Source organism: Mastacembelus armatus, chromosome 21 (assembly GCF_900324485.2).
Source record: "Mastacembelus armatus chromosome 21, fMasArm1.2, whole genome shotgun sequence".
Lineage (NCBI taxonomy): Eukaryota > Metazoa > Chordata > Actinopteri > Synbranchiformes > Mastacembelidae > Mastacembelus > Mastacembelus armatus.
In genome coordinates, this window is record NC_046653.1 from 769869 (window position 1) to 784304 (window position 14436).

The 14436-nt window shown below is 40.0% G+C and overlaps 1 protein-coding gene across 6 annotated transcripts in view; it reads right to left on the reverse strand.

Moving 5' to 3' along the window:
- ubxn4 (UBX domain protein 4) overlaps positions 1-12906 on the reverse strand; it is a 30440-nt gene extending 17534 nt beyond the window's left edge. For 4 of the 6 annotated variants that reach the window (XR_003294950.1, XM_026295219.1, XM_026295216.1 and 1 more), the window contains exons 1-8: positions 12712-12906; positions 12087-12195; positions 11398-11426; positions 9005-9123; positions 7389-7527; positions 4978-5104; positions 4391-4445; positions 4100-4264 (exon numbers count right to left, since the gene is read on the reverse strand). Coding sequence is in view for 5 of the 6 variants with exons in the window: in XM_026295219.1 (XP_026151004.1) it covers positions 4100-4264; positions 4391-4445; positions 4978-5104; positions 7389-7527; positions 9005-9123; positions 11398-11426; positions 12087-12195; positions 12712-12793 (825 nt within the window). In the remaining variant the exon portion in view is untranslated. Of the gene's footprint in view, positions 1-4099; positions 4265-4390; positions 4446-4977; positions 5105-7388; positions 7528-9004; positions 9124-11397; positions 11427-12086; positions 12202-12711 lie in introns of those variants that run through there. The other 2 variants (XM_026295217.1, XM_026295218.1) reach the window with 2 other exon arrangements.
- Positions 12907-14436: the final 1530 nt, after the last annotated feature.

The window sequence follows — 14436 nt, forward strand, 5'->3', positions numbered from 1 at the left end:
ATGAACCTTCCACACGAACAAAAGTTAGTTATGGAGTTCCACAAGGCTCCGTGCTAAGACCGATTCTGTTCACCCTGTACATGCTTCCTTTAGGATATGTCATTAGGAAGCACTCTATTAATTACCACTGCTATGCAGATGACACTCAGTTATATCTATCTATTAAACCTGTTAACACAAACCAGTTACCCGACTTCAAGCCTGTCTAACTGACATAAAGGCCTGGATGACCAGTAACTTTTTACTTTTAAACTCAGAGAAAACAGAAGTCATTATATTTGGGCCAAAAAATCTCAGAAATAACTTTTCTCAAATAATAGCTACTCTAGATGGCATAACCCTGGCCTCCAGCACTACTGTGAAAAACCTTGGAGTTGTTTTTGACCAGGACATGTCCTTTAACTCACACATAAAACAAATCTCTAGAACTGCATTCTTTCACCTGCGCAACATTTCCAAAATTAGGAACATCCTGTCTCAAAATGATGCAGAAAAACTAGTCCATGCATTTGTTACCTCAAGGCTAGATTACTGTAACTCATTACTATCTGGATGTCCCAGTATCTCCATAAAAAGCCTTCAGTTAATCCAGAATGCCGCAGCCAGAGGTTCCTGACAGGAACTAGCAAGAGAGATCATATTTCTCCTATATTGGCTTCTCTTCACTGGCTCCCTGTAAAATATAGAATATAATTTAAAATCCTTCTTCTCACATACAAATCCCTTCATAATCAAGCTCCTTCATACCTTAAAGACCTCATAGTACCATATTATCCCAACAGACCACTTCGCTCTCAGAGTGCAGGTCTACTTGTGGTTCCCAGAGTTTCCAAAAGCAGAATGGGAGGCAGAGCCTTTAGTTATCAAGCTCCTCTCCTATGGAACCAGCTCCCAGCTGGGTTCAGGAGGCAGACACTCTCTATACTTTTAAGGCTAGACTTAAAACCTTCCTCTTTGACAAAGCATATAGATAGGGCTGGCTTCAGGCAACCCTGAACCCTCCCTTAGTTATGCTGCTATAGGCCTAGACTGCCCGAGGACCATCGGTGCACTGAGCTCCCCTACCCTAACCCCCCCCCCCCCCCCCCCCCCTTCTCTCCTCCCACCTCATGTATATTCCACCATTGAATGTTACTAACCTTGTGCTCTCTCTCTCCCCTAGTTTTTGTGCTCTCTCCCTCTCTCTCTGTTCTCTCTGTACCTTCTGCAGCTGTCCCCGGTCCCGGAGCTGTATATCGCTGATGTGCAGTTACTGGTTCCACCAACCTGCAGTATCTATTTGTTGTTTATTGTTGCTGTTCTTTTCTCTCTGCTCTATCCACTCACCCCAACCGGTCGAGGCAGATGGCCGCCCAAACTGAGCCCGGTTCTGCTGGAGGTTTTTTCTTCCGTTAAAGGGAGTTTTTCCTCTCCACTGTCGCCAAGTGCTTGCTCATAAGGGAATTGTTGGGTTTTTAGTTTAGTTTTTGTAAAGTGCCTTGAGATGATTTGTATTGTGATTTCGCGCTATACAAATAAAATTGAATAGAATTGAATACCTTAAAGACCTCATAGTACCATATTATCCCAATAGAGCACTTCGCTATCAGAGTGCAGGTCTACTTGTGGTTCCCAGAGTTTCCAAAAGCAGACTGGGAGGCAGAGCCTTTAGTTATCAAGCTCCTCTCCTGTGGAACCAGCTCCCACCCTGGGTTCAGGAGGCAGACACTCTCTGTACTTTTCAGGCTAGACTTAAAACCTTCCTCTTTGACAAAGCATATAGTTAGGGCTGGCTTCAGGCAACCCTGAACCATCCCTTAGTTATGCTACTATAGGCCTAGACTGCCCGAGGACCATTGGTGCACTGAGCTCCCCTACCCTAAGCCCCCCCCCCTTTCCCTTCCCCTCCCGTCTCTTCCTCTCCTCCCACCTCATGTATATTCCACCATTGAATGTCACTAACCTTGTGCTCTCTCTCCCCCCTAGTTTGTGCTCTCTCCCTCTCTCTCTGTTCTCTCTCTGTACCTTCTGCAGGTGTCCCTGGTCCTGGAGGTGTATATCGCTGATGTGCAGTTACTGGTCACACCAACCTGCAGTGTCTATTTGTTGTTTATTGTTGCTGTTCTTTTCTCTCTGCTCTATCCACTCACCCCAACCGGTTGAGGTAGATGGCCGCCCAAACTGAGTCCGGTTCTGCTGGAGGTTTTTTCTTCCGTTAAAACAGGGGTCTCAAACTCAATTTACCTGGGGGCCACTAGAGGCAGAGTCTGGGTGAGGCTGGGCCGCATCAGGTTTTCCACAAGAAAAGCTGTGTTAAAAAAATTCCAATCTTCTTAAATCTGTTTATTTTTATTTTTTAACACAAAATAAGATAAAAAATAAACAAATTAAGAATTAATAAGAAAATAAATAAATCAATCAGTAATAAATATGATCTGTTAAGTCTGTTATTGTTTTGTTGTATCTGTTGTCTAGGCAACTACATTGTAAAAGCTAATGTTAGCTTGTAAAGTTTTTTTTTGTATTTTTATTAAACAGATGTACTATTCTATTTTAGTTTCGGTTTCAGTTTATAATATCTATTTTTTATATTTAACATTTTTATGGTAATGAAGAATATGCACAATGTATAATGCACAATGTATATGCAAAATAATGATCTGATGAAAATAAAGAAAATAATCCTGAATTTTAGATAATAAGATTAAAAGGACTACGTTTATTATACATTTTATTATGTGCTTACATTTTTGAAAACCAATGCAAGTAGTGTTTTGCAGCAGTGGTGTCTTTCTATAATGTATTAAAGACGATTTGAGAGAAATATGATGTTATTTAATATAAAACCATGCAGAAGGCGCTCTGTGGCGCAGCAGGAATTTGAACAGCGTCCTGAGTCGTAGCTGGGCGCCACGGACAGACGCCGAACGGCACCGCCGGTGTGCGTACACTAATAATTTTAAAGACGTGGCGCCACGCGACGCGACGCTGCGTTTCTTGTTCGGTGTGCGACCCCCTTAAAGTGCCATACATATCAAACTTGCAGGCCACACTAACATTAAACTTCCATATTAAGGCATATTAACCCTCCGGGGTCTGAGGGGGTTTTGGGGGCCTGGACAAATTTTGACATGTCCTGACATTTGCGCTTTTTTGAATAGTCATGTGATTTACTTGAGAAGACAAAAGACGCATTCAACGACCAGACAAAGACGCATAATGAGCCTTTCACTCAATGTAGCTTAGAGGGGATTAGTGCAGCACAATACAAAACAATGAAGAGCCAAACGTTCGTCATTTGAGTTAAAATCAGTGTTTTTGCTCTGAGGACAAACTAAACTATTTGTCTCTGTGTGGAATATAAGAAGCACTTCTTCACGTCCGTGACGTACTGTCATCCAAACGCGCAGAAAAAGTGAGTAAATTCTATGATGAAGTTTGACGTTTTATGTCATTTCTCGGGGGGTGTGCACATATTTACCTGGTTCACTTGAGATTATTTACATGTGAACAGTGAACAGTGTACAAGGCGGGGTCGCATTACCTGTAATGGGTTAACCCTATACGATTCACAACTGGTTACCAATCAGAATCAGATTTATGGCCAAGTATGTGGATACATTTAACATCGTACGTATGGTATGGCCTGTACCGCATGGCCTTCTTCTACTGCCTGGAAAATGAAAAACCATTTCTGTCTTCATGACAATAGCTGGGTCAATTAACACAGACCTGGAACCGATGGTCCAAGAGCAAAAAGCACCGCTCTAGCTCTGCTGCTGTCATGTGGGAGAAGTAATACTGTTTCAAAAGGTATTCAACATAATCAACACAAAAGTGATTATAATCAAAATTCCCTTTTTTGAGTATAGATGCATTTTACCAGTGAATGGCAGTAAATGTTTTCCTGGAGTGATAAAGTTAGCACAACAGTACAGAAGCAACAGCAAATAATGCTCAAATCATACCCACATTGTACACTTAGTCTGGAAGCCTGGAAGTTTTGTCTGGCTACAAATAATCACTGATTGTTAATATGGCAAACTATCAATTAAGGAAACTGCTTAAAATTTAGACCCCTACCACCAACTAACACTCGGGTGTAGAAGTGATGGTTTACCATAGCAATCTGATGTTTGACCCGCTCTCTGGCAGCCTTCTCCTCCGCTTTCTCTCTGTTCCTCTCCTCCAGGATTCGCTTTGTTTTCTCCTCTTCCTGTTTTCTCTTAAAGTCCTGCATGTCCTTCCCCATTTTCCGCCGCTCCATTTCCTTTCTGATTTCATTCTAAATCATAGGTAACACACAAGGTAGATCAGAGCTGAAGTGACAATAATTATGTAATCTCATCAATGTTACAGCTCACACTGCTGAGAAAACAGTTATTAAATAAAAAAAGACATTACTCCTTACCTCTTCTTCTCCTTTCTTTCTTTGTTCTTGTCTCTCCTGCAGTTTTTTAGTTAACCTGACAGAATATAATTGATACAAGATCAGATTTACTTTCAGAAGGTATTCTAATACATCATTGCAAGCCATTTTATTAATTTCTCTAATTCAATTTTGGCTGAGCAATTAAAAGATTCCAGATTATAGTTTGATTTGTTGTTGTCAATGGAGTTACTCTCAGTTTAGGTGGGATTCTGACAATTTATTATCAGGTACAATATGATTAAGGTAAAGTCAGTATGAGATTTATGTCAGCAATTCATTTATCAGCGACTCATTTATGACTTATTTGATTTAATGTTCAGTCTTCAGGCAAATCTTGCTTCTGCAAACTTAATGTTACACTGTTGTTGGGATTACACATAACATGCAGATTTACTTTGTGATATACTGCAATAAGGTCTGTTTGTGAATTTGGTAATATGAAGTGAAGCTGTAAGTGAGAGAATGTTGATCTTTAGCTGTAGTATTTGCTGTAGTCCACACTCTAAGCAACATCTAAATTCATGTGTTATACAGATCTACAATTCTTAGATCACATTTTAGGTTACCTTTCCACCTTAGCATCCAGATTTTCTTCACTCTGTGTACACTCAGCACAATGATCTGAAGATGCATTCTCTGTAAGAGTCACAGTGGCTGAAAGGCTGCCATCATCTGCTCTGCTCAAGAGGGATGCTACAAAAAACAGAAACAAAAGGACAGCACAGAGTTAATTTTCTTCTTAACACCTTGCCAGTACAAAGCAATGCATTCAAAAAGAGAATTAAAAATAAATTTAAAAACAGCCTTTAACACTACATGCCTGACACAAACACATTGTAGGTACGTAGGGGTGTTGAAGTAAAATACAAGTACAGCACTTAAGTAGCACAAAATACGTTACTGGGTTACTGGCTCGGTACAGTTTTTGGGGAGCAGAAGAGCTGTATGAACAGAAAAATAGACATTTGTCCAGAAGACCGGTAAGTTAGCATTAGATAAAGATACACATTTTAGCTTAAGAAAAATACTGTCAAGTGACACAAAAGCTGGATGTGGCCTACTTGTCCTACATCCATTTATTTTTAAAATTCTTGAAAAAGCTGTTGCTAAGGAGCTATCAGACCACTTACACAGGAATTAACTATTTGAACATTTTTAATCAGGATTTAGAGCACATTATAGTACAGAAACAGCAATGTTACAAGTCACCAACGATCTTCTCTTTCCCTTATTTATCGGACAGATTCCAGTTCGTTCATGTCCAAGATGAACCTTCCACGAGCACAAAAGTTAGTTATGGAGTTCCACAAGGCTCTGTGCCAGGACCGATTCTGTTCACCCTGTACATCCTTACTTTAGGCAGTGTTATTAGGAAGCACTCTATTAATTACCACTGCTATGCAGATGACACTCAGCTGTATCTATCTATTAAACCTGTTAACAAAAAGCAGTTAACCAGACTTTAAGCCTGTCTAATTGACATAAAGGCCTGGATGACCAGTAACTTTCTACTTTTAAATCCAGAGAAAACAGAAGTTATTGTATTTGGGCCTAAAAACCTCAGAAATAACTTTTCTAAATTTATAGCTACTTTAGATGGCATAACCCTGGCCTCCAGCACTACTGTGAAAAACCTTGGAGTTATTTTTGACCAGGGCATATCCTTTAACTCACACAAAACAAATCTCTAGAACTGCCTTCTTTCACCTGCATAACACTGCCAAAATTAGGAGCTTCCTGTCTCAAAATGATGCAGAAAAACTAGTCCATGCATTTGTTACCTCAAGGCTAGATTACTGTAACTCATTACTATCTGGATGTCTCAGCATCTCCATAAAAAGCCTTCAGTTAATCCAGAATGCTGCAGCCAGAGTCCTGACAGGAACTAGCAAGAGAGATCATATTTCTCCTATATTAGCTTCTCTTCATTGGCTCCCTGTTAAATATAGAATAGAATCTAAAATCCTTCTACTCACATTCAAATCCCTTCATGATCAAGCACCTTCATACCTTAAAGACCTCATAGTACCATATTATCCCAATAGACCACTTCGCTCTCATAGTGCAGGTCTACTTGTGGTTCCCAGAGTTTCCAAAAGCAGAATGGGAGGCAGAGCCTTTAGCTATCAAGCTCCTCTTCTGTGGAACCACCTCCGAGTCTGAGATCAGGAGGCTGACGCTCTCTGTACTTTTCAGGCTAGACTTGAAACCTTCCTTTTTGACAAAGCATATAGTTAGGGCTGGCTTCAGGTAACCCTGAACCATCCCTTAGTTATGCTGCTATAGGCCTAGACTGCCAGAGGACCATCGGTGCACTGAGCTCCCCTACCCTAACCCTAACTCTAACCAGCTCACAGAGGAATGGCCCCAGGCCTCAGTAAACTCAATCCCGGTGGTGAGATAAGTAACGTGGCTGTGCTGTGGTCTTAATCGATCTTGGTAGACTCCGATAGCTTAGCTTCCTCCTAAACTGCTGTTTAGACCTCGGACTCAAACCCATTTAAGTTAACTTCACAATCTCCACTGTTTTTAATATGTTTTAATTTGTTAATTCATCAAGTTTCTCCATTTAATTTTTGAGTATACTAAGACTCAAGGTCAAACACACAACAGATCCCCAGCTGTTTCCTTACAAAGAAGATACTGATATAAGTGATAAAGCTATCCTCTACATGCTTCATTGTGCCTTCTCTCAACTAGAACAATTTGGAAGTTATGTAAGGATTATTTTCTCTGACTATTCAGTGCATATAATACCATCCATCCATCCATCAGAAACAAGCTCAAAGGGATGGGTGTTTCTTGGATCACACATTACCTGAGAAAAAGACCAGTCTCTCAATCTGGGGAACTGCATCTCTGGTTTTGAACAGCACAGGGGCAACATCTGGTCTGAACCTGGCCTTTATCACCAGAGGAGTATGAGGGTCTAAGATGTATCTACCCAGTGGATGCTGTGTAATCCAGGTTAACTCACCTGTTCCTGATGCCGTTTCAGATTCTCTGGCTAAAGCTGCTGACCTAACATGTATTGCTGAAGCTGTGCTGTCATGTGGGCTGCTCTCCACAGGAGCACTTGCCTCTGGGAGCACTACCACACCTTGCTGAGCGTGCATCTGTCAGAAAACAGTGAGAAAGGTCATCACCAGAAGCAACACGTTAGATTTAGGAGCTTCAGTAGCAGTAGCTCAGTGCTAGATGATCATTTCTATGCACACTGGCAAAAACATTACGACTGCTCCACATTTCCTTTATTCCTTCACATACATTTTCCTTCATGAAGCTGGTCATGCATACCCTCACAAAATTAATACCCTATGTAGCCAATAGAGCAGACTGAAAAAAATGACAATGGTAGAAAGTTTAAAAAGACATAGCGTTCTGACACTGGTGTTTTTTTATGCATGGAGCTTATCGTAACAGTCAATGAAAGTGTTGGAAGTGATGTGAGAGTCTAGCTGACCCATTTTCCAGCTTTGTCACAACTGCATTATAGTTTAGGTTAGTGTTCAAAAAACAACTGTGACTGCATACACATGCCTGTATTTACTCACAATTGATTTACACATGTGGACAAAATTGTTGATGTCCATTAAAGAAAGAAAAACTCACAATGGTCACTGAAATAACCTTAAAGTTCTTAATAATATGTGCAACTGTTGTCACAGGAACATCAAGCTGCTTGGAGATGGTCTTATAGCCTTTACCTTTAACATGCTTGTCTATGTTTTTTTCTAATCTCATGAGACAACTCTCTCCTTAGCTTTCTGTGGTCCATGTTCAGTGTGGTACACACCATGATACCAAACAGCACAGTGACTACTTTTCACCCTTTAAATGGGCAGACTGGCTGATTATAAGTTTGAAGACAACAAAATATTAAGGTAAGCATATCACCATAATTTTTGCTCAGGTAAATTTACCATGTAGTTGTACACTACTGGCCATATTATAATTTACAAATATTCAAACAGACAAAAATATTACAATGACCAGCATGCGTGATCTATGAAGAGAAACATTCAGTGGCTATAGTGGTGATATCACAACTAGAGTGGGGAGGATGTTGAGTTTGTTTAAAGAACTAATCTCTAACTTGTCCTCATGATCTCTGTTGTCATTCCTTTTGATATGTTTGTTAATGAATGGTGGACAAATGTGTGTTTCTCCTCCTGACAGTAGGACTATGAAAGCAAACAGATTCACAGAAAATGAGATGCAGAGTGACAAGTGCCAACCTACTGCTGCATTGACTCCTGTGTGCAGTGTTAGGCAGGTGGTCATAATGTTATGGCTGACCGGTTTAGCTAAAAAGCATATGGTACATGGTACTGTAAATGAGCTGCTCTATTTATGCTGTAAAATACAAAACTCTCAGCAAAGCATCTGGGTAAGAACAAACTACACAGGCAAACCTGTAAAGAGTGATGCACATGGTACCTGTGTGGAATCAATAGCCATGCTAGCAGCTCTGTGAGTTTGTACTTGGACACAGTGATGTTCTGAGCTTAATGCTAACCGGTTCATATTAATAATGTATAACATGTAAATAAAAATAAAAAAAAGTGTACAATGCAACCTTTGTGCCCATACCTGCTTTACTCTGTTTATTCTTTTCATCAATTCTTCAGCAGACACACAGCCAGCAATGACTTCAAGAGGAATCCCATTTTCTCCGATAAAGAAGCTAGAGGGTATGCACACAACTGGATCTTCACACAGACGCAAAGGTTAAGGAACAAGCCCCCATCAACTGACAGTTTGTAGCACTGACTGTTTACACAAGTAGTTTAAACATGTTTCTATTTGCTCCATTTCTTTATTGTACTCTACTGTACTATGTTTCATTGCTGTACTGGGTTACAGGGGTTACCTATTTGATAATCCTTATCTTATATATATTCAAGCCTTAGAATCAAGTTGTTTGTTTTGCTGGGAAGGAGAGAACACCATTGTGAGATCATAATGGCATAAGTGTATGCCACTGCCATCAGCCTCCACAGCTGTCACTCAATTTGTAGTTGTTTAGTTGTGCATTCATGTTAGAGATTGACCCATTAATCGGTTGGCCGATTTTTTTTTTGATATTTTTAACATAACCTGCATTGGGTGATATTAAACATAACTAGGAGGGCATGCCCACAGGCAGCCCAGTGTTGTTGTAACAGCAGGAGTTGTAGCCAAAAGTGTGGCCTGTCCTGTCGGTGGTACGAGCCATTACAGAAGTCACCTCTAGGGGCGCTGTTCTGTGGCCTGTGTGGCCTGTCGGTGGCACGAACCATTACAGAGACCATCTCTAGGGGTCTGAGTGACAGCAGTGTGGCCTGTCTGGTCCGTGCCTGCCAAGTGTCTGGTCTCGCTCAAGGATTTGAGGTCCGTGCCATGGTATGTGTGGTCCTGGTGGTTTGTGGCATCTATATAAATGCATGTCATTGTATTAAAATCACAACACGATGTCACACTAAGCAGGATTTAGCGAACAGTCCAAAAATAAAATACAGCTTTCTGGGTTTTTCTTTAATCTTAATCTATTTATTTAATTTATTTTTCAAATCCTGTCGCGTTGTATGTGATCTACAATAAGAGAGAATGTCCCATCCAGAGTTGAGTGGCTCTTTAGCTCGTAGGCATAAGTAGATACCCCCATTCCAAGAAATTGCAAGGTATTATAGAAATGTGTTTTATAATTATGTAGGTTTAACATGTAACCTGGTACACTGGTCTGTGTCGCGGCGGTGTGGCCTGTCTGGTCCGTCCGTGGTCTGAGTGGCATGGACCACTGGTCTGTGTCGCGGCGGTGTGGCCTGTCTGGTCCGTCCGTAACCGACGGGACAGGCCACACTTTTGGCTACAACCCCCTCTCTGTTGTAACCCAATGTTCTGACTGTGAACATTGGGTTAAACTGGTCATTATTATTATTAACTGACCTAGTTGCACACTAGTCAGATAATGAACTATCTGATGCACTTTATTATATTAATTTAAGTAGTAATAATGTGCAGTATTATAAACTATTGCAATTATATCTCTACATTAACAAATGAAAGAAAAGGTAATTTTATGCTTACATTAAATGTAAAGGTAGCTTTGGTCCACATGGGTAATATGCATGCATCAACATAACCACATGGCTAATTATTTACCTCTAGGAAATCACATAAGATTTTTATGATAAGTTACACATATTCGTTATGCAGTTACAAAAAAAAAAAAAAAATCTATATTTACAGTACATTTATGGACAGTGAATTGAAGCACTGGGCAAACCATTACTAATCTGTCCTTCCACAGATGGATACAATTTTTTTTTTTCAAAGAACAAAAGCAGGTTACGGTGAGAAAGTAAGATCAAAATGACATTACCTGAGTATACTGTCCGTAGCATCCAAATATTCAATTAGAATAATGCTAAAAATCCTAGAATCGCGCCTGACTTTTAGACAGAAAATACAAATATCAAGTAATAGAAATAGAAACAATATATCGGCCAAAAAAAATCAGCATCATAAATCAGCCACTGGCTGTCTTGATTTTTAAATAGCTATTAGCATCGGCCATAGTAAAACCCATATTGGTCGACCTCTAATACATGTTTGGCTGCAGACTGTCACCATCTGACGCAGACATCTTACTAACTCACCTTACATATTTTAATTTTATAATTACGCTATGTTTTAATTTCCAAGCTCTATTTCTCTATTATTATTGTAATTTTGTCTTCCACCTGAATTTCCTTGCTAGGGTATGAATAAAGTGCCATCTAATCTAATTAAAATCAGATAGTAGGTTTTCAGTGTTTCACAATGTGAGCTTTGGTCAGCAGAATCTAATGCCCCTTTAAACATAGTAATGTAATATGTAGTGCAACTAACAGCTTTCATCTGAGATAAATCAGCGACCAATAACGTCCTAACTAACTTTCTGTAGAAACCCCAAGTTCAGCCCAAAAAGAAATGGTCAGCATTTAGTGCAACAAAAAAGATACAGATCTGGGAGAATTGCACGCATGTCTCACTGTGGATAAAAAGATGCACCATTAAATGCTGAAACTCCAGGAGCATTAACACATCATACAGACAGACAGATTTTGAAATATAACTTAAATGTAACATTTAAACATCTGTCAGATTGATTGCACTAAACAGGGTGCTGGTGCGATCAAGTGGTTGAAATATGTTGCTTGTTTTGTTGGGAAAAAAAGACTTGTTCTGAGCTCAGAATAGCTGGTGTGTAAAATGTACTCGACAAAGGTGCTGTTTTATATTGTAAAGAAAAATATACAGGAATATACAGAGCCTCAGTGAATCATGCATTAATTTTTCAGTTAATGCTAGGAGCATGTATACTTTTTTTAAGATTATCTATTTACATGTAAAGACACTGATGTGTTCGATCACCCAGATTAAATGTTTAAGTATGTACGTAGTGGTAAGCAATCAGTTTCATAAAGGTAATTAAGGTTACACTAGTATGCTATGTCAAACTGAAACTATCTATACATGTAAGAAAACAGTCAGCGCTTTCAGCCTGTGTATATGTTCTAATGAAGTCTGCAGAAGACTTTCACAGTCTGAGGTTGTACTGTTGTTATTTCCTGACTCTTATAGAGACAGTGGTAAGTGCTCAGGTTTCTAGAGTGACTTTACTTGCAACTAGGTTCAGCACTAAACTCACCAGTACCTTTTGGCATCGAGTTTGATGGCCACACAGCAGTTGTCTACTGCCTGTGAAACTTTATGGTCTTCCCAGCTGGACATTAGTTGCGTTGACTGCTCGTCCTCCCCTGAAAACATACAATGACGAGTCATTGCAGCTCCCTGTCTGTACATGAAACCACAATGTCACATCATGGTAGAACAGTTAACAGCGCCACTAATACGCGGCCTATAACGCTGTACTGACCCAGCTCTAAGAGGTTACATTTATTGTTCGCTGATTGAGACTATTTCAAATGTGAAAGGACTGAAGCCATTCTGGCAGTGGGATACCCTCCCGACAAACCCGAAAACCTGACTTAACCTATGATATCACTGAATTAAATGGCCTGGCGTTAGCCTGTGCTCTTTGACGCGTTAAAGTAATGTGGATAAAGTCAGGCTATGAAAGGCAGTCTTAGAAAGACTTCAATTTCAACAACACTAGCCAGCATATCATCATATTTCAGTTCCTGGGTATTTGTCAGAACGACGCAGAAACACTTGTCTGACAGCTGTTAGCTAGCTGGCTAATTGCTAACAGCTAACTACTGCAATTCTTACGATAACACCTAGCTATACAAAGCTAATGAACACATCGTTACCTGTAATAACAACGACAAAGATGAAACTGCGCTGTTTAGCTGAGTTGATAGCATCAGGAATTGAGCCCTCAAACCAAAGCATCTTTACTATCTGATGCTCCTGTCAGTGTGGCTGTTATCAGCTAAGCTAGGTACTACAATACCTCATGAAGCTAAGTCTGAACTCCGAGCTCAGCCCGGGCTGCTGATCACACGCGCATGCGCACAGCTCATTCACACACGGAAATGGGGAACAGATTTATTACAAGTTTCATTTAAAAATGGCCACACATTTTGCATTCACATTGTAACGCTTATACATTTTAGAAAAATTAGAGGAGTTAAAATTGTATTTGTACAGTTTACGGCCTAGGCTTACTTTGGATGTCAATTACAGTTTTGATTCAATCCATTTTTAGACATAGAGAAAGGGGTTATTATCCTTCTAAATGATTGATTGACCTAGAGAATCTTAAGCAAAAACAACAAAGAAATCAGATAACAGAAACTTTTTTTCACCATTCTCAGCCAGAATTAACTCTAGAATTTTTAAACATTGGAATATTTTGACATCTGGTGATAAAGTTCTTTGTTTAAACATTGTCCTCTTTTTTATATGAGAGCTAAAAATCTAAATGACGTTAGTTTCTGCAGATCTGAAAAGTAATTTCTTCATCTTGTTATTTGTAAATACAGTGCAATAATACAAATTGCACTAATGATTTAACAGCAGGATTTAAGATGCTAACAGGCAATGAATACATAGTACACCACAACTAGTGGGGTGGCATAGTGTACAGAAATATTGGGCTGGAAGTCCCAAGATCAAAATGGGAAACACCTTGGAAGGTGGTTCAGAAAGACCATGCTAAGATCAGAATGACAAAGTGGTAATGGCTAACAGACTGGACATAACAGTAGTGGACAAATGGGAGAACAAGGCCATAGTGATACAGGTAGGGATCCCAAGAGATAGAAACATCCGAAAGAAGGAACATGAGAAACTTGAGAAATACCAAGAAGACCTAGAAAAGATGTGGAAGTTGAAGGCAACTCTGTCCACAAGAGTGACAACTAAGCTATTGCACAGGACCCTCAAGCTCCCAGGCCTCTGGTAGAGGACCTGAGTTTGAAGAAGAAAAAGGCCACCTGTTGGGACAGTGAATTTTTGTTTATACATACACTATTCACAAAAAGTTAGGGAAATTCAGCTTTCGGGTGAAGTCTGAAAATATGAAAATCTCATGCTACAGTGATATTATGTCATGAAAGTAGGCCATTTAAGTAGAAGCATGCAATGGTAATTTCTTAATCTCTAACAATTTATTGAAACAAAAGCTAACAACAGTGTATACTACAACAAAAAATGTCAATGTCTCAGTAACTCGTCATGTGTCCTTGAACATCGATTACAGCTTGACAACGACGTCTCATGCTGTTCTCAAGTCGACTTTTTGTCTGCTGAGGCATGGCATTCCAGTCTTCTTGAAGGGCTGCTCTAAGGTCATACAGTTTCTGGGGTGCAGGGATACGACCCTCAACACAATGACCCAGCTGATCCCATAGGTTTTCAATGGGATTCAGGTCTGGAGAAAGTGCAGGTCACTCCATTTGAGGTACCACAGCCTCTAACAGCCGTTCCCTGATGATGCGACCTCAATGAGCTTAGGCATTGTCATCCATGAAGATGAAATCAGGCCTGTGTTGCTCATGCAGGGCCATGTCGTCTTGGTCTCATGATGTCTT